The sequence below is a fragment of the Chiloscyllium plagiosum genome, unplaced genomic scaffold (genome assembly GCF_037043375.1).
Source record: "Chiloscyllium plagiosum isolate Xiang-an unplaced genomic scaffold, Cpla_swu_hap1 HiC_scaffold_43, whole genome shotgun sequence".
In the NCBI taxonomy this organism is placed as follows: Eukaryota; Metazoa; Chordata; class Chondrichthyes; order Orectolobiformes; family Hemiscylliidae; genus Chiloscyllium; species Chiloscyllium plagiosum.
The window spans coordinates 3,726,877-3,747,665 of NW_028270181.1; the positions used below are offsets into that span (position 1 = coordinate 3,726,877).

Consider the following 20,789-nt stretch of genomic DNA (forward strand, 5'->3'; position numbering starts at 1 on the left):
ACTTACAAGGCCATGTGGGTTTTGCAAAGGGCACTGAAAGTGATCTGGGATCACAGATTGTGCAAAAAGCAAATTTGAGCTTTTGAAGGAAGTACTTGATACCTAACCATAGGGTGGGAAAGGTGTATATTTAGTAAAGTGACATTGTTATTTCTGCAGTTTTGCCACAGACACTAACCAGTTTGATATAAGTTTAAATCAAACTGGTGAATGCTTGTGATAAAATTGTAAAGAAATGCAATACATTTCTGCTAACATCACCAATGGCAGTTTCTGGAGAGAAAGGTATACTGTAGTTACAAAAGCATACAGGATCTTTGGGATTATCTATAGAGGCATTGGAAATGAAAACATGGAAGTTACACGAAACATCTATAAAACATTAGTTCAGTCCCAGAGAAATGTGTCCAGTTTTGGAGATGGCACTTTAGAAAGTATGACAATGGCCCTGAAAAGGGTGCAGCAGAGATTTACTGAAGTGGTGCAAAGAATGTGGGACTTCAGCTGACTCTATGACAGCTAAAGTAAAAGCACTGGCTTTGTAGCTTAGACATTGGTTGATACAGGGTATATTTTACAACAATAAACCAATGACTCAAGCATCAAATTATGGCTGACAATGGAGCATAATCCTCACCAGTATCTTGGTAAAGGTATATCTTATATTTTATATATAGATGTTTAAACTTTACATTTGATACTCGAGTCTAAAAAGCTGTAAACAATGTCAATGATATTTCTCTGTATCTTTATAGTGAGGAAACCTTCATTTTATTGGGGCTGTCAGAGTGTAAAAATCTTCCTTGGCACTTCCCATTCTGCCTGGTTATTAATTATCAACTTCAGTGAAAGGAGGTTGGCAGCTGTCTGGAGCCACATCACCTGCCAATTTCACTGCCTGAAACCTCACCGTGAAACTCCAATGAAGAGCTGCTGTAGGAGGCTATTTGTAGCAATGATCAGGCTTTGTAGAACTTTGGTCTTCTTGGTCATAAATGCTGGGATGACAGTGTGGTATCATCATTGCTATTCCTGGGCCCAATCAGTGATCAACTAATACAAGTTCAGATATTTGGCCTCAACAGATTCAAGAATTTAACAAGGTTTTTTTTGCTCAAAAGTCTAAGGCTGAAATACATCTGTTCCTTTCCAGCGTCATTAGCAGCAGCTATGGTAAAGTGGTTGGATTCCTTTTCCCCCACTTGAGGCACTAGGATTTATGCACACTTGTGCAATAAGTATAATTTAAGCAAGGCAACACAGCAGGGATATATTGTGCTCTGGGGAATTGACTTCAAATAACTGAGTCCGCAATGAAGTGCAGCCCAATTCATATAAACACAATAAGTTATAATACAACATTGGCTTCTCATATTCTGCACAAATATCATGCAAATAATACTGCTGAGTTATGCAATAAAATTAGTAGATGAATACACACAGATACAAGGACAGTAGTAGACAAGACAGAATTTAATACAATCTATACAAAATGTGAACTTAAAATATGCAATTGTTTTTTAAAAAAGATAGCTTTTATGATTGCAAAAAAATTGTATAAAAATAAATATTCTATGTACACACTCCATTCTGAGGTTAGATCATCATCACTGCAGAAAGAGCAAAGTAAACTTCAGTTAGTTCAAACTTCAGCACTTTAAAAATCAAACAGATATGGAACAAGTAAAGAACCAATTGGAACGGAAATGGAATTTGACCGGTAATGTATTATATTCCCTAATGCTGAGGAGGAAAGAGATCAGTGTCACACATGACTCACTTTCATTATTTATGATTAAAGTTAATTCAATGGGATCTTTTTTTTTTTACTGATGCACCCCTTCCTTTTATGTCCTGTACATTATCCCTTCACATTACTTAAACACAGTAGTCAGCTGCTCTCTCTTTACTAAAGCAATATTCACTGTTCCCCAATCTAATTCAGGCAAATCTCAAAGTATTGTTTTCAGCTAATTATGTGTGGCACCTCAGCAGGAGAAAATAAAATCAAAAGTTATGAATTATCTTAGGATCAATAATCCCGATTATATTTTTAGGACAATTGTTTGTCATTTTAAATGAAGAGCATGCATGAAATGACTGGGTTATTACACTCAATACAATTGCAGCAAAATCATTTTATAGATGTGTGGTAGAACTTTGGATTGTAATAGGGAGGTGGTGGTGTAATGATTATTTCACTGGCCTAGAAACCCAGAACTTTGTTAGAGAGAAGGTGGTTGAAAGGTGACTTAATTGAGACAGATAAGAAAATCAGGGGTTAGATAGAGTGGACAGTGATAGCCTTTTTCTTAGGATAGTGCTGGATAGCATGAGGGGACATAGCTTTAAATTGAGGGGTGACGATTATAGGACAGATGTCAGAGATGGTTTCTTTACTCAGAGTGTAGTAGGGACGTGGAACGCACTGCCTGCAACAGTAGTAGACTCATCAACTTTAAGGGCATTTACATGGTCATTGGATAAACATATGGATGAAAATCATTGGTGGGCGGCACGGTGGTACAGTGGTAAGCACTGCTGCCTCACAGCGCCAGAGACCCGGGTTCAATTCCCGCCTCAGGCGACTGACTGTGTGGAGTTTGCACATTCTCCCCGTGTCTGCGTGGGTTTCCTCCGGGTGCTCCGGTTTCCTCCCACAGTCCAAGATGTGCAGGTTAGGTGAATTGGCCATGCTAAATTGCCCGTAGTGTTTGGTAAGGGGTAAATGTATGGGTGGGTTGCGCTTCGGCGGGTCGGTGTGGACTTGTTGGGCCGAAGGGCCTGTTTCCACACTGTAAAGTAATCTAATCTAATCTAAAAATGAAATACTGTAGGACTGATAGGCTTCAGATTGGTTCCACAGGTTGGCGCAACATCGAGGGCCAAAGGGCCTATGCTGTGCTGTAATGTTCTATGTTCTGGGGGTGTGGGTTCAAATCCCACCATGGCAGATGGTGAAATGTGAATTCAATACGATTTGGAATTCAAATCTGGTATAATGGTGACAACTATTAATTGTCATTTTAAAAAAAAACCAAGATTAGAGTGGTGCTGGAAAAGCACATCAGGTCAGGCAGAATCCGAGGAGCAGGAAAATCGATGTTTCTTCCTACTTTACAACTGTCATTGTTAATATTGCTGTTTTTATTATTGTGATCCAATGACATTTTACAGTCACTAATTCATCTTGTCTAATCCTGATTAAATTTGCCAACTGAAGCGTAGGAGGTTGAGAGGCGACCTTATTGAAGTTTATAAAATGTGAGACGTACATATAGAGTTAATGGTAGTGTCTTATCTGGAGAATGGAGGATTTCAAGACTGGGGTACACATTTTTAAGGTGAGAGGAGGGAGATTTTAAAAAGATATGGGGGCAAATTTTTTTTTTTTTTTACACAGTGTGTAGTTTGTGTGTGGAATGAATTTTCTGAGGAAGTGGTGGATGTGGGCACAATTACAACATATAAAAGACATTTGGATAGATACATGAATGGGAAAGGTTTGGAGGGATATGGGCCAGGAGCAGGCAGGTGGGATGACTTTAGTTTAGGATTATGCTTGGCTGGTTGGACCAAAGGGTTGTTTCTGTGCTGTATGACTCTATGATTCTATTTATTTTGGTCTGGCATGTACCAACCCGAATTGTACCATTCTATGTTATCCTTGCAGGTTGTTAAATGAACTGCGAGTAATTTGGGCTTTGATAGTGCTCACATCATTTAATTACTGTAATAGCTTCTTTCAGATGCCGGAGGGCTTAGAGTGAAACTTGTATTTTAACAACTCATTCGTACTTTTACAAGTGTGTAAACTTAATTCTAATTGGGAGGAACTTTATAGCCCAATTAAATGGTTGAGGAATTTATCTCGGGTCCTGCTGAAAAACATTTGGGGTTTACAGCAATCACACCCCTGCTGTTAAAGCCAGCGTGTTATTTATGATTGGTAATGAATAAGCTGGTCACAATGGTAACATTGCAGTAATCAAACTTCTAAGATGAAATTACAGTAGTTGCTTCCAAAAATTGCTCTCCAATAGCATTTAACTACAGCATTAATTATCTACATTAAGAGCAGGCTTCACATTTACCACATTTCAGACACAAGTAGCTTCCAGCCAATTCAAAGACACACATCAGCATGCTGAAGCTGCTTAAGATTCAAGTAATCACAATTTTACTTACTTTATTCCAACACCCCTGTACAGGTAAACCATCTTCACCCTGCAGTTTGAAATAGAGAGGTGCTTTATATATTGTTGCACTTATCAAAAAAAGTGACTACTTTCATTTTATTCTGCCATTCACAAGACCTTTTGCATTCCTTTTCCCTTCCCATGTCCCTCACTTCCTCCCGTTTAAATATGTTGTTTGTGATGAAAACAGCCCTTGCAGCAATTGCAAGAAAAAAAAAACTTGTTCCAATGGGACAGGAAATTAAATGCTTCATGACGGTGTTGTAACTACTTGACTGCCACAAGTTTTTGTATTTTGGATGATGCTGGAAATGAACCCAAAGATTTTTCTGATCCAGTATTTATTGCATTGATACCAGCCTAATAACTGACAGGGATTGCATTAACGTCACTGCTTTATGGAAAATGAAACATTACATTTGGTGTTGTGTAAATTTAGTTTTATGTTTGGAATTCTGTGCCTCAACACATGTCAATACCTGAGGACCTTCAATGAAATCCCACCCATTTATTTCTGTACTTATCCATCTCATACAACAAGTTGAAAATTAAAACAGAAACCCTGAAAATTTGTCTTGCTTTGTGAAGACCATGGGTTGAAAATTCCAGAAAAGGTAAAAGTAATGTTACCAAGTGAACTACTAACAGTCATAGATTTTGTGTAATTTTGTTTTAATTTTAATGCTTACCAAACAAACTTTTGATCTCTTACGTGATGCTACAGCTTTACAAATCTCTGTTGAGGCCGCACTTGGAGTATTGTGTACAGACACTGCATTGTAGGAAGGATGAGGAAGCTTTGGAAAGGGTTCAGAGGAGATTTACTAGGATGTTGCCTGGTTTGGAGGGAAGGTCTTATGAGGAAAGGCTGAGAGATTTGAAGCTGTTTTCGTTAGAGAGAAGGTTGAGAGATAACTTAGTTGTGGCATATAAGATAATCAGAGGGTTAGATAGGGTGGAGAGTGACAGCCTTTTCCCTAGGATGGTGATAGCTAGCACACGGAGACATTGCTTTAAATTGAGAGGTGATAGATATAGGACAGATGTCAGAGGTAGGTTCTTTACTTAGAGTAGTAGAGCCATGGAATGGCCTGCCTGCAACTGTTGAAGTCTTGCTAACTTTAAGGGCATTTAAATGGTCATTGGATAAACATATGGTTGAAAATGGAATAGTGTAGGTTAGATGGGCTCCAAACTGGTTTCACAGGTCAGCGCAACATCAAGGTCTGAAGGTCCTGTACTGTGCTGTAATGTTCTATGTCTATGATATATTTTGTGCACTTTATTTTAAACAAGGAAGTGAATTAATACAGTATCAGATTATTTTTATAGCTTCTTATTCTGTATTGTCCTTGGAGAATAGGCAGGCAATGGTCTAGTGGTATTACCGCCAGACTGTTAATCCAGAGAGTCATGAGTGTGGTGCTGGAAAAGCACAGCAGGTCAGGCAGCATCCGAGGAACAGGAGAACTGCTGCCTGACTGGCTGTGATTTTCCAGCACTACACTCTCGACTCTAATTTCCAGCATCTGCAGTCCTCACTTTCGCCCTGTTAATCTAGAGACCCTGGTAATGATCCTGGGATCTGGACTTTACTCCTGGCAGATGGTGAAATTTGGGTTCAATTCAAAATCTGGAATTAGGAGCTAACAATGACCATGAAACCAGTGATATTGTTGGGGAAAAACCCACCTAGTTCACTAATGTCTTTTAGGGAAGGAAATGGCCATTCTTACCTGGTCTGGTCTATATGTGACTTCAGACCCAAGCAATGGTTGATTCCAAATTGCCCTCTGGGAATTAGGGCTGGCGATAAATGCTAGCCTGGCCAGTGACACTCTCATTCAGTGAATGAACACAAAACAAAACTCCAGTCCATTGAGAGCTTGTCAATATTAGACGTAATGCCTCTGATAAAGTAATGTGACTACATTTGCAATGGTCACACCACTTGACAGTTTGAAGATGTGGATTATATCACATCCAAATCCTTTAGCTTCCAACCAAAACACATCTGACTTATCTCAGCCTTTCCTTCGCAGTTCAAACTCTGAATTGCTTCTCACCTTCCTTCAACCAAACTGTATTCCTCTAGAGACTCCATCTTAACTTCAGAGACATCATGTAAACACTGCTTGTACCTGAGATCCTTATTAATTTGATTTTGATGGATGTGTCCTCTAATTAAACATTGTTTTAAAAATGAGAAGTCAAGAGGACCTCTAAGGTGGTTAAGGAGGAAGACTGGAAAAATAAAGCCACTACAAGTATTTCAGTCTGTAAGTCAAATGTTGACAGTGGGCACAAATCAACATTTTTGGATTTTTATGTATTCACTTTCATAGACTTGAAAGTTACATTTGACCATGGCGATTACCATGGTGAGTTGTACATTATTACAGAACAATAGAATAATTATCTGTGGCCATTGATATTTATGCATTTCTCCGATGGAGCTCAATAGTACATTTTCCTTCCAACATTAATACCTGCTGTTGAAAGGATCATTCAGCAAGCAGGCAAACACAAGTACATGTAGCATCCTCCACCTTTCACACACAGGTGCATGTAGCATCCTCCACCTTTCACACACAGGTACATGTAACATCCTCCACCTTTCACACACAGGTACATGTAACATCCTCCACCTTTCACACACAGGTACATGTAACATCCTCCACCTTTCACACACAGGTACATGTAACATCCTCCACCTTTCACACACAGGTACATGTAGCATCCTCCACCTTTCACACACAGGTGCATGTAGCATCCTCCACCTTTCACACACAGGTGCATGTAACATCCTCCACCTTTCACACACAGGTGCATGTAGCATCCTCCACCTTTCACACACAGGTGCATGTAACATCCTCCACCTTTCACACACAGGTGCATGTAGCATCCTCCACCTTTCACACACAGGTGCATGTAACATCCTCCATCTTTCAAACACAGGTGCACGTAGCATCCTCCACCTTTCACACACAGGTGCATGTGACATCCTCCACCTTTCACACACAGGTGCATGTGACATCCTCCACCTTTCACACACAGGTGCATGTGACATCCTCCACCTTTCACACACAGGTGCATGTAGCATCCTCCACCTTTCACACACAGGTGCATGTGACATCCTCCACCTTTCACACACAGGTGCATGTAGCATCCTCCACCTTTCACACACAGGTGCATGTGACATCCTCCACCTTTCACACACAGGTGCATGTAGCATCCTCCACCTTTCACACACAGGTGCATGTAACATCCTCCACCTTTCACACACAGGTGCATGTAGCATCCTCCACCTTTCACACACAGGTGCATGTAACATCCTCCACCTTTCACACACAGGTGCATGTAGCATCCTCCACCTTTCACACACAGGTGCATGTAACATCCTCCACCTTTCACACACAGGTACATGTAGCATCCTCCACCTTTCACACACAGGTGCATGTAGCATCCTCCACCTTTCACACACAGGTGCATGTAGCATCCTCCACCTTTCACACACAGGTGCATATAACATCCTCCACCTTTCACACACAGGTGCATGTAGCATCCTCCACCTTTCACACACAGGTGCATGTAACATCCTCCACCTTTCACACACAGGTACATGTAGCATCCTCCACCTTTCACACACAGGTGCATGTAGCATCCTCCACCTTTCACACACAGGTGCATGTAGCATCCTCCACCTTTCACACACAGGTGCATGTAGCATCCTCCACCTTTCACACACAGGTGCATGTAGCATCCTCCACCTTTCACACACAGGTGCATGTAACATTCTCCACCTTTCACACACAGGTACATGTAACATCCTCCACCTTTCACACACAGGTGCATGTAACATCCTCCACCTTTCACACACAGGTGCATGTAGCATCCTCCACCTTTCACACACAGGTGCATGTAGCATCCTCCACCTTTCACACACAGGTGCATGTAGCATCCTCCACCTTTCACACACAGGTGCATGTAGCATCCTCCACCTTTCACACACAGGTGCATGTAACATTCTCCACCTTTCACACACAGGTACATGTAACATCCTCCACCTTTCACACACAGGTGCATGTAACATCCTCCACCTTTCACACACAGGTACATGTAACATCCTCCACCTTTCACACACAGGTGCATGTAACATCCTCCACCTTTCACACACAGGTGCATGTAACATCCTCCACCTTTCACACACAGGTGCATGTAACATCCTCCACCTTTCACACACAGGTACATGTAACATCCTCCACCTTTCACACACAGGTGCATGTAACATCCTCCACCTTTCACACACAGGTACATGTAACATCCTCCACCTTTCACACACAGGTGCATGTAACATCCTCCACCTTTCACACACAGGTGCATGTAACATCCTCCACCTTTCACACACAGGTACATGTAACATCCTCCACCTTTCACACACAGGTGCATGTAACATCCTCCACCTTTCACACACAGGTACATGTAACATCCTCCACCTTTCACACACAGGTGCATGTAACATCCTCCACCTTTCACACACAGGTGCATGTAACATCCTCGACCTTTCACACACAGGTGCATGTAACATCCTCCACCTTTCACACACAGGTACATGTAACATCCTCCACCTTTCACACACAGGTGCATGTAACATCCTCCACCTTTCACACACAGGTACATGTAACATCCTCCACCTTTCACACACAGGTGCATGTAACATCCTCCACCTTTCACACACAGGTACATGTAACATCCTCCACCTTTCACACACAGGTGCATGTAACATCCTCGACCTTTCACACACAGGTACATGTAACATCCTCCACCTTTCACACACAGGTGCATGTAACATCCTCCATCTTTCACACACAGGTTCATGTAACATCCTCCACCTTTCACACACAGAGGCATGTAGCATCCTCCACCTTTCACACACAGGTGCATGTGACATCCTCCACCTTTCACACACAGGTGCATGTAGCATCCTCCACCTTTCACACACAGAGGCACGTAGCATCCTTCACCTTTCAAACACAGGTGCACGTAACATCCTCCACCTTTCACACACAGGTGCATGTAGCATCCTCCACCTTTCACACACAGGTGCATGTAACATTCTCCACCTTTCACACACAGGTGCACGTAACATCCTCCACCTTTCACACACAGGTGCATGTAACATCCTCCACCTTTCACACACAGGTGCATGTAACATCCTCCACCTTTCACACACAGGTGCATGTAACATCCTCCACCTTTCACACACAGGTGCATGTAGCATCCTCCACCTTTCACACACAGGTGCATGTAACATTCTCCACCTTTCACACACAGGTGCATGTAACATCCTCCACCTTTCACACACAGGTGCATGTAGCATCCTACACCTTTCACACACAGGTGCATGTAATATCCTCCACCTTTCACACACAGGTACATGTAATATCCTCCACCTTTCACACACAGGTACATGTAATATCCTCCACCTTTCACACACAGGTGCATGTAACATCCTCCACCTTTCACACACAGGTGCATGTAGCATCCTCCACCTTTCACACACAGGTACATGTAACATCCTCCACCTTTCACACACAGGTGCATGTAGCATCCTCCACCTTTCACACACAGGTGCATGTGACATCCACCACCTTTCACACACAGGTGCATGTGACATCCACCACCTTTCACACACAGGTGCATGTAACATCCTCCACCTTTCACACACAGGTGCATGTAACATCCTCCACCTTTCACACACAGGTACATGTAACATCCTCCACCTTTCACACATAGGCGCATGTAACATCCTCCACCTTTCACACACAGGTGCATGTAACATCCTCCACCTTTCACACACAGGTGCATGTAACATCCACCACCTTTCCCACACAGGTGCACGTAGCATCCTCCACCTTTCAAACACAGGTGCATGTAGCATCCTCCACCTTTCACACACAGGTGCATGTAGCATCCTACACCTTTCACACACAGGTGCATGTAATATCCTCCACCTTTCACACACAGGTACATGTAATATCCTCCACCTTTCACACACAGGTGCATGTAATATCCTCCACCTTTCACACACAGGTACATGTAACATCCTCCACCTTTCACACACAGGTACATGTAGCATCCTCCACCTTTCACACACAGGTGCATGTAACATCCACCACCTTTCCCACACAGGTGCACGTAGCATCCTCCACCTTTCAAACACAGGTGCACGTAACATCCTCCACCTTTCACACACAGGTGCATGTAGCATCCTCCACCTTTCACACACAGGTGCATGTAACATTCTCCACCTTTCACACACAGGTACATGTAACATCCTCCACCTTTCAAACACAGGTGCACGTAACATCCTCCACCTTTCACACACAGGTGCATGTAGCATCCTCCACCTTTCACACACAGGTGCATGTAACATTCTCCACCTTTCACACACAGGTGCATGTAGCATCCTCCACCTTTCACACACAGGTACATGTAATATCCTCCACCTTTCACACACAGGTGCATGTAATATCCTCCACCTTTCACACACAGGTACATGTAACATCCTCCACCTTTCACACACAGGTACATGTAGCATCCTCCACCTTTCACACACAGGTGCATGTAGCATCCTACACCTTTCACACACAGGTGCATGTAGCATCCTCCACCTTTCCCACACAGGTGCACGTAACATCCTCCACCTTTCACACACAGGTGCATGTAGCATCCTCCACCTTTCACACACAGGTGCATGTAACATCCACCACCTTTCCCACACAGGTGCACGTAACATCCTCCACCTTTCACACACAGGTACATGTAGCATCCTCCACCTTTCACACACAGGTGCATGTAACATCCACCACCTTTCCCACACAGGTGCACGTAACATCCTCCACCTTTCACACACAGGTACATGTAACATCCTCCACCTTTCACACACAGGTACATGTAGCATCCTCCACCTTTCACACACAGGTGCATGTAACATCCACCACCTTTCCCACACAGGTGCACGTAACATCCTCCACCTTTCACACACAGGTGCATGTAATATCCTCCACCTTTCACACACAGGTACATGTAACATCCTCCACCTTTCACACACAGGTGCATGTAGCATCCTCCACCTTTCACACACAGGTGCATGTAGCATCCTCCACCTTTCACACACAGGTGCACGTAACATCCTCCACCTTTCACACACAGGTGCATGTAACATCCTCCACCTTTCACACACAGGTACATGTAACATCCTCCACCTTTCACACACAGGTGCATGTAGCATCCTACACCTTTCACACACAGGTGCATGTAATATCCTCCACCTTTCACACACAGGTACATGTAACATCCTCCACCTTTCACACACAGGTGCATGTAGCATCCTACACCTTTCACACACAGGTACATGTAACATCCTCCACCTTTCACACACAGGTACATGTAACATCCTCCACCTTTCACACACAGGTGCATGTAGCATCCTACACCTTTCACACACAGGTACATGTAACATCCTCCACCTTTCACACACAGGTACATGTAACATCCTCCACCTTTCACACACAGGTGCATGTAACGTCCTCCACCTTTCACACACAGGTACATGTAGCGTCCTCCACCTTTCACACACAGGTGCATGTAACGTCCTCCACCTTTCCCCTTCCCACCTAAATACAAGACATCCCTAACCCGATCCCAGTGAAAACAAAACCATTCTTATTTCTGCGGGACGTCCTTTCATTTGAACTTTCAGCTAAGAACTATGAAATAGCCGGTTTTATTTCAAGGGGTGATAATTCTGAAATGATGGATAGTGACGTGAGTAGATGTTACAGAACACTTTGCTCCAATTCTCCAGTATCTGTTATTTTTCAAGATGGGTTAACACTACAACTGGGAACTAGAGGTCGGCATATCATTCAATGTTCAAATGCTAATAATATACAGTGCTTGACATTTCCAGAACAAAGTAATTATTGTGGCAAAGTCAGTTCAAGCTTGAACTCCATTCAATAAGAAAGTTAAAAAAAAAAGCGTCAGCCCTTTCAGCGTGCACACAAGATGCTGTGAACAACTGTCTCGGCATTGAAAAGGGAAACCTTCCCTCGAACACTGGAGAACTCTGCCTGGTAGCTGGCACCCAGTCCCGGCTTTGTCAATTTCCTGACACTAAACTAGCAAATTACAGATCCCTGTGTTTCTTAAATCATGTGCCCCAATCAACCCCAATTAAAAAACATTTATTTTTGACTTGACACAATTGTATGCAACATGCTTTTTAAAAAATTAAATAAAGTTTCTAAACACAAGAACTATAAGCAAGCCTTAAATCTATTGTTCATGCATCGAGCTTCAGTGGAAACCCTTTTGCAAATCTACAGTATTATTAAAAAATGAAACATAAAAAGTATGTACCAAATAAAATGTTATACATTTCAAATAGGATTCTTATGTTGTGCCTTACATTAAGCAGAAGTTTATTTCTCACTAAAAAAGGTTAAGTTATTTAGCTATAGATCTAATGTGAGACAATTAACATTAACCCATTGGTACTCTGTTGTAATGCAGTCAGGGCAGGGTTGAGGGAAGTGACAGAGAAGACAGGCTAGGAAAGAAGTGAGGGATGTTAATTTTTAATTGGTTGTGAAAGGAGAAAGAGGAGCATCAATGTAAAAAAGGAGGGTCTGCAAAATCATTCACTGTAGCAGCACTAACTATGGAAGGGAGGTTGGATGGAGAGCCTAGTTTTTGAAACAGCAAAGGAGAGTGAAAGCCATTGAAATGAAAATGGTCAAATCTGGTATGGGATTTGGGTTAGCAATTTTTAAAATGCTTGTAGAGTGAAAAGAATTTGCATTTTTGTACAGCCTTTCACAACTATAGGATGGTCAACAGCTATTTACTCTCATTGGAGTTCTTTTGAAGTATAGACTTTGTCTTTCGATGAAAATGCAGCAGTTAAGGTTGTGCACACAAGCTCCCACAAACAGCAATTAAATGAGAGGTCAGTTTTTAGATATTTCGCAATTATATATAGTTTAGGGTATCTCCATATTGGAGTGATAAAGATCAGGTGAAGAGTCTACCATCTAAATCAACTGTTTTTCTTCAATTGAATTTAACTCAATGCCAATATTTCAAAGCCAAAACACTTGTGGTTGCAAAAATATCAACATTTGTATGGCAAATAGCACAAAAAAAAGGGAAATGCAGAGTAACATGGCATCACTTTTATAGAGAGATTCATCTTCCCCATCACCTGGCATCTCAGGAATAAGATCCTTCAATAATGTCCATGGTGTTTTATAAACCTCCCACAGCAAGCTATCCGAATGGAGCTTTATAAGTTGAGGTTTTCAACAGTGACCATTCCATAGACCTCATTTTGAAATGTGTTTTTTCAAAGGTGAAGTCCAAGTTGTTAAGGACCAATGAATATATTCGCTATCAGGTCTAGTTTGTGGAGATCACCTTTATATTCATTGTTTCAAATTAGTTGCTATTGGTATGAATCTTCTCTGAAATGGGTCCCCGAGTTTCTCTTGAGATGTGTTATTTACCTAAAGAGACACTGATTGGTTTATGCTGCTCTGTCCAATTTCCTCATTGCTATTTGCAAAGTGAGCAATATTTTATGTCAAGTGTTTCTGCATTTGTAGCAAATCTCACAATGACAACAAACAATCTCAAGATGAGGTTAGTAAGCCAATCTGTTATTGGTTGTGAAGAGTTTAGATGGCAATGTGGGAATTGAGCTGTACTTTATTTGCATTACACATGGAGTGATTAGTTCACCAGCATGCATGAAGATGAATTAAACAGATTAGCATGCAGGAAGGGAAGGGCGATAACACCATACCAATGGGCAAGGGGCATCAAGACCATCCAGGCCGGGTAAGCCTGGTTCACCTTTCTCTCCTTTAAAGCCTCGGAACCCCTGTTTACAAAATGAACTGACTTGGTTAATACAAAAAACATTTGCAATTGACTTTCACATAAATGGAGAAAGGAGGGAGGACTTCGAAACTGACAGGTTAGTGTTAGACAAAGTGGCAACATCAATCAAGAGCGTCCAGCTCCAAGGATGATTTGTGATGGCTGACTTGAAACTCTCACCCTCAGCGTCAGGCTCGCTGCAGTTTCACTGATAAGTGCTCCTTAGTTGTTGGGAATGCAGGTCTGGAGCTCTGGCAGTGAAGCAAAGAAACTCCAAACAGATTTCTACCACCAGAGGTGGAGCAGATCTTGGCGCGTAAAACCCATATCATCCGATGCGGCTCGGAACTCCTCCAGAGCCACACTCTGGATGTGAACACTTAGCTTCTGTGGCGGTGTGCAACTTGGAACATTGTTGCTAGGCAAAGACTTGATTCCAGGGAGGATGAGGTGTTTCCACTTCTTGTGTAAAAGCAGTCTTCAGGTCTGCTGTGACAGTCCATTTTTGTGGAACTTTTAGGACGACATTCTTGTTCCTCCCTTATTTTTCCATTACAATATCCAACATTTTCAATTACATCACAAGAACATACCAATGGACAAGGTGCATCTAATCCGGGCACTCCTTGGTCTCCCTTATCCCCTTTGGGCCCTTTAGAACCTCTCTTTCCCTTCTCCCCCTGCAAATAATATCTTTATTAGTCAAGGAACGATGGAAAAAAAGGGGGAAAATTGAAAAAAAAAGTTTGCCATTTATTTTACTCAACTTCATATAAATAAACATTATTGCACTGGATTGAATAAATTGTTTAGAAATCGTTCAGTAAACTTCAGTATCACAAAAAAAATACTTTTAGCAAAAATAATTTTCATTAAAAAAAGTTTAAGAATTTGAAATCTGCAATTTATTTTACAAAACAGAATCAATGCCTGTTCTCGATTATTTTGGTTTTAAAATTACATTGGCCACTTCTTTAATGCTTACAATTTCTTTACAAACACCAAAATGAATTGCATACTGAATTACAGTCCAGAATCAAAATAAATATTAGAGGAGGCAGGGAGAGAGGGAAACTTGCAGATTGAGTAGAAAAAAGGAACAGCTCACACATTAGGGTCATTGTCAGCAAGAGAGGGAGATGCTGTTGGAGGAAGGAACGAGGAGGATAATCTGGGATTAAAGCAGAATAGAAGGAAGGTTTGAAGGGGGTAAGGCAGACCTGTTGGAAGGAATAAGAACACAGGAGAAAATGCAAAGCACAAATGAAACAGCACAGCATTATTGAAACACCTAAAAAATGATACACACATCAAAACTAGCATCTGTACTTCTGGAGAAATTAAATGGCACCACATTTTGTTTAAAATCAAAATGCTGACCATGACAAATTAATTACAAGCTATTTAATTCTTAAATAATCAAATATCTTAATTTAGCCAGAAAATTTACAAAGTTAAATCTACCCTTTAAGAAATGCAAGCTTTATCATGAGAGTTAAGCACATTATTTGTCAATTACATAAGAATAAAAGCAATTGAAATGATCAAGTCACTGATGGATTATTTATTGATAACTCACTGAGAACCATATTTTCCTCTGTCTAGTTGAGGCACAGGGTACTGTATTCAGTAGGCCATGGCTTCCAAATACCTGACACAAGACTCCCAAAACAAGCTTTCTACTCCAAGCTCCATCACAGCTGATCACCACCAGGGGGTGATTTAAGACCTTTAACACCTCCCTAAAAAATATGCAACATTCCACTGACTTCTCGGAATCTCTTGTCTAAGACTCCCCGAAATGGAGAAGAAGCATTTGTGAAAGTGATAACTGTTTCCTCTTACGTGACCACCCCAGGGGGAGTCCAAGTACATAGAGCTAAAGGAGGGTGCGCAAATTCAAACATCACCCCTCCTCAACACCTGCAGCAGGAAGTGTGATTTCAGCAGCAGATACTTTACCTCAGGACCCACGACTCCAACGTGGTAGAAAGTCATCTGTTCTCAACAGATCACTTAAGAAGAACAGCAACATTGTTTGTTACTCTCTTGCTATCCCTCACCACATGCTAGTGAGGAGAGGAATGGGGAGAGAGAGAGGAGTTCAACACGTTGCTACAGGGGTGGTGCAGGAGGGTTTCAGATACCTGGATAATTGGGGGTCATTCTGGGGTAGGTGGGACCTCTACAAACAGGATGGTGTAGACCTGAACCAGAGGGGTACCAATATTCTGAGGCGGGGGGGGGGGGGGGGATTTGCTAGTGCTCTTCTGGAGGGGGTTGTGAACCGAAATTGTACTTTCAGTGTCCAGAAGGTTGAGAGTGGTGAGGTCAGAAATGAGGTTTTAAAGTCGCAAGAGTTCACCAGCAAGCAGGTAGGTGGTTTGAAGTGTGTCTACTTCAACGCCAGGAGCATCTGGAATAAGGTGGGTGAACTGGCAGCATGGATTGGTACCTGGGACTTTGATGTTGTGGCCATTTCGGAGACATGGATAGAGCAGGGACAGGAATGGTTGTTGCAGGTTCCAGGATTTAGATGTTTCAGTAAGAACAGAGAAGATGGGAAATGAGGGGGAGATGTGGCATTGTTAATCAAGGACCATATTACGGTGGCAGAAAGAACGTATGAGGACTCGTCTACTGAGGTAGTATGGGCTGAGATTAGAAACAGGAAAAGAGAGGTCACGCCTCAGAATAGTTCCAGAGATGTAGAGGAAAGGATAACAGGTAATTCTGGATAGGAATGAGAATAACAGGGTAGTTGTTCTGGGTACTTTAACTTCCCAAATATTGACTGGAAATACTATAGTTCAAGTACTTTAGATGGGTCAGTTTTTGTCCAGTGTGTGCAGAATGGTTTCCTGACACAGTATACAGACAAGCTAACAAGGGGCAAGGCCACATTGGATTTGGTACTGGGTAATGAACCTGTCCTGTTTTTTTTGAAGGTAGGTGAACACTTTGGTGATAGTAACCACAATTTGGTTATGTTTACTTTAGCAATGGAAAGGGATAGGTATATAACACAGGGAAAGAGGGAAAGGCAATTATGATGCAATTAGGAAAGGTTTGGGATGCATAGGATGGGGAAGGAGACTGCAGGGATGGGCACAATTGAAATGTGGAGCTTATTCAAGGAACAGCTACTGTGTGTCCTTGATAAGCATGTACCTGTCAGACAGGAGGAAGTGGTCGAGCGCCGGAGCCGTGGTTTACTAAAGAAGTTGAATGTCTTGTCAAGAGGAAGAAGGCGGCTTATGTTAGGATGAGATGTGAAGGCTCAGTTCGGGTGCTTGAGAGTTACAAGTTAGCCAGGAAAGACCTAAAGAGAGAGTTAAGAAGAACCAGAATGGGACATGAGAAGTTGTTGGCAGATAGAAAACTTTAGGGTTTTCCTTGATTCTATAGGTATATCAGAAATAAAAGAATGACTAGAGAAAGATTAGAGCCAAGCAAGGATAATAGTGGGAAGTTGCGTGGAGTCTTAGAAGAGCAGGGAAGCACTAAATGAATATTTTTTGTCAGTATTCACACTAGAAAAAGACAATGTTGTCAAGGAGAATACTGAGATGCAGCCAACTAGACTAGATGGGATTGAGGTTCACAAGGAGGAGGTGTTAGCAATTCTGGAAAATGTGAAAATAGATAAGTCCCCTGGGCTGGATGGGATTTATCCTAGAATTCTCTGGGAAGCCTGGAAGGAGATTGCAGAGCCTTTGGCTTTGATCTTTATGTTGTCAGTGTCTACAGGAATAATGCCAGAAGACTGGAGGATAGCAAACATTGTCCCCTTGTTCAAGAAGGGGAGTAGAGCCAACCCTGGTAATTATAGACCAGTGCGACTTGCTTTGATTGTAAGTAAAGTGTCAGAAAAGTTTATAATGGATAAGATTTATAATCATCTAGAGAGAAATAAGTTGATTTGGGACAGTCAACACGGTTTTGTGAAGGATAGGTTGTGCCTCACAAACCTTATTGAGTTCTTTGAAAAGGTGACCAAACAGGTGGATGGGGGTAAGGTGGTGATATGGTGTATATGGATTTCAGTAAGGCGTTTGATAAGGTTCCCCATGGTAGGCTATTGCATAAAATACAGAGGAATGGGATGGAGGGTGATTTAGCGGTTTGGATCAGAAATTGGCAAGCTGAAAGAGAGGGTGGTGGTTGTTGGGAAATGTTCATCCTGGAGTTCAATTACTCGTGGTGTGCCGCAAAAATCTGTTTTGGGGCCAATACTGTTTGTCATTTTTATAAATGACCTGGATGAGGGCATAGAAGGATGAGTTAGTAAATTTGCTGATGACACTAAGGCCGGTGTAATTGTGGATAGTGTTGAAGGATGTTGCAGTTTATAGAGGGACATAGATAAGAGGTGGCAAATGGAGTTTAATGCAGAAAAGTGTGAGGTGTTTCACTTTGGAAGGAGCAACAGAAATAAAGAGTACTGGGCTAGTGGTAAGATTCTTGATAGTGTAGATGAGTAGAGAGATCTCGGTGTCCACGTACATAGATCCCTGAAAGTTGTCACCCAGGTTGATAGGGTTGTTAAGAAGGCACACGGTATGTTATCTTATTTTGGTAGAAGGTTTGCGTTTTGGTGTCACAAGGTCATTCTGCAGCTGTACAAAACTCTGGTGGGGCCGCCCTTGGTGTATTGTGTGCAGTTCTGGTCACCGCATTATGAGAAGAATGTGGAAGCTTTAGAAAGGGTTCAGCGGGGATTTACTAGGATGTTGCCTGGTATGGAGGGAAGGTCTTTTGAGGAAAGGCTAAGGGACTTGAGGCTGTTTTCATTAGAGAGAAGGTTGAGAGGTGATTTAATTGAGACATATAAGATAATCAGAGGATTAGATAGGGTGGACAGTGAGAGTCATTTTCCTTGGATGGAGATGGCTAGCATGAAGGGACATAGCTTTAAAGTGAAGGGTGATAGATATAGGGCAGATGTCAGAGGTAGTTTCTTTACTTAGAGAGCAGGAGGGGTGTGGAACGCACTGCCTGCAACAGTAGTAGACTTGCCAACTTTAAGGGCATTTAAATGGTCATTGGATAAACGTATGGATGATAATGGAATAGTGTAGGATAGATAGGCTTCAGATTGATTTCACAGGTCATCGCAACATCGAGGGCCGAAGATCGTGTACTGCACTGTAATGTTCTATGTTCTATGTTCACCATGAAAAACGTCAGCTTTTTCTCTTTCCTTTGCCTTCAAAGAACTGGGTCTCGTTTATTCACCCCAGGACAAACACCATAACTTTGATCTCCCAGAAAGTGTGCAACATTTCCTAGCAGTGATCCCACAACATTTCCACGTGGACAGACTATGTGCTGCGTCTACTGTTTAATGTTGGGACGTTCATGAATGATGATACATGGAATACAATGGAAAGTTCTGTATTTTGTTAAGGCCACCACTTCGATGAACCTTAGCTGTCAATGTTACAGTTGTTGTTGAAGTGTGTATAAGCTGGTTTTGAGGGGGGATGAGGTGTGGGGAAGAGGTGAGGGAGGGAGGGAGAGATGAGTTCCGTGATGGCTGTCTAGTTGTCTTGAGGATCCCTTGGATGAAGGTTGAGACTGATAATGACTTTCACTGTGCCACACAGATGGTAATTTGTCCTTGCAGGTCTGTGTGAAGCTGGAATCCCTACTCGGTCTCCCTAATCCTCAACATGCAGTGCTGTTGTTGTGCCCAGGTAGCACAATCAGCTCCAATGCACACACCATCCCAAGGTGCAGTGTCCCACAAATAATGGCTATTTTATTACAAAGCCTATCTCCTCCTCTGTTACACTGAGATTAACAGCGATGGTAACTACACACGAGTGATTGAATTTTTGTGAACTCAGGATTCAGGCAAACACTAAACAATAATCTCAGTGCATTTCTACACAAGCTCCTTTGGGGAGGTCTTTATCCTGTTCTCGATGAGCTCAAACAAGTAAACATTTTCTCCCCTAACGATTTTCACTTGAGGATATTTTAGCAGTAAATGAATGGAAAAATTCCCCTGCCTTCCCTAACACCCTGCTCCTGCTTTACAGATTTTTGCTTTTTGTCAAACATGATAGCCAGAGGAAAATACAGCCTCCAGCTCACAGCGTCACTTGAAAGTAACATGCAAATTAAAACGAGAGTGGGAGTTAAGTGAGACATGCAGATTGCCAGCCACTCTTACCCGGCTTCCCTTTTCACCCTTTGGTCCCAGTGAACCCTGCAAAAACAAAACAACATTGGCATGGAATTCTGCTCGAGTTCATAAGATTGAAGTGAACAGTCCTCAGTAAATTAAGAAACAGGATAAATTCACTGATAGCCAGCGTATGAAGGGACTGTTTACTGAATGAGTTGAATGGTAGGTGTGAGAGGCATCAAAATTAACAATTTAGGTTGTTGCCTTTCATTATCACTGATCAGATTAAACATCCCTGACACTAACTTGAAACATTGTTGGTTTCTCTCTCCACAGATGTTGTCAGACCTGTTGTGTTTTTCCAGGTGTTTCTGGTTTTATTACAGATTCCTGGCATCTACAGTACTGTCATTAACATCAGTGTAACTGAGGAGTCCTAGAAGCTGTACACGTGTAGTACTACATACAGCTTTACATATTTACATACATGTACTGTCATGTGACAC

General features: G+C 42.1%; 1 protein-coding gene across 16 annotated transcripts in view; it reads right to left on the reverse strand.

The window, feature by feature from the left end:
• Positions 1–1,455: 1,455 nt before the first annotated feature.
• Positions 1,456–20,789, reverse strand: part of col13a1 (collagen, type XIII, alpha 1) — a 121,135-nt gene continuing 101,801 nt past the window's right edge. For 14 of the 16 annotated variants that reach the window (XM_087982504.1, XM_087982510.1, XM_087982505.1 and 11 more), the window contains 4 exons: positions 20,329–20,364; positions 14,741–14,827; positions 4,189–4,227; positions 1,456–1,610 (listed from right to left, as the gene is read on the reverse strand). In XM_087982504.1, the coding sequence (XP_087838630.1) occupies positions 1,608–1,610; positions 4,189–4,227; positions 14,741–14,827; positions 20,329–20,364 (165 nt within the window). In that variant the 3' untranslated portion in view covers positions 1,456–1,607. Of the gene's footprint in view, positions 1,611–4,188; positions 4,228–14,070; positions 14,149–14,740; positions 14,828–20,328; positions 20,365–20,789 lie in introns of all 16 variants that reach the window. The other 2 variants (XM_087982502.1, XM_087982509.1) reach the window with 1 other exon arrangement.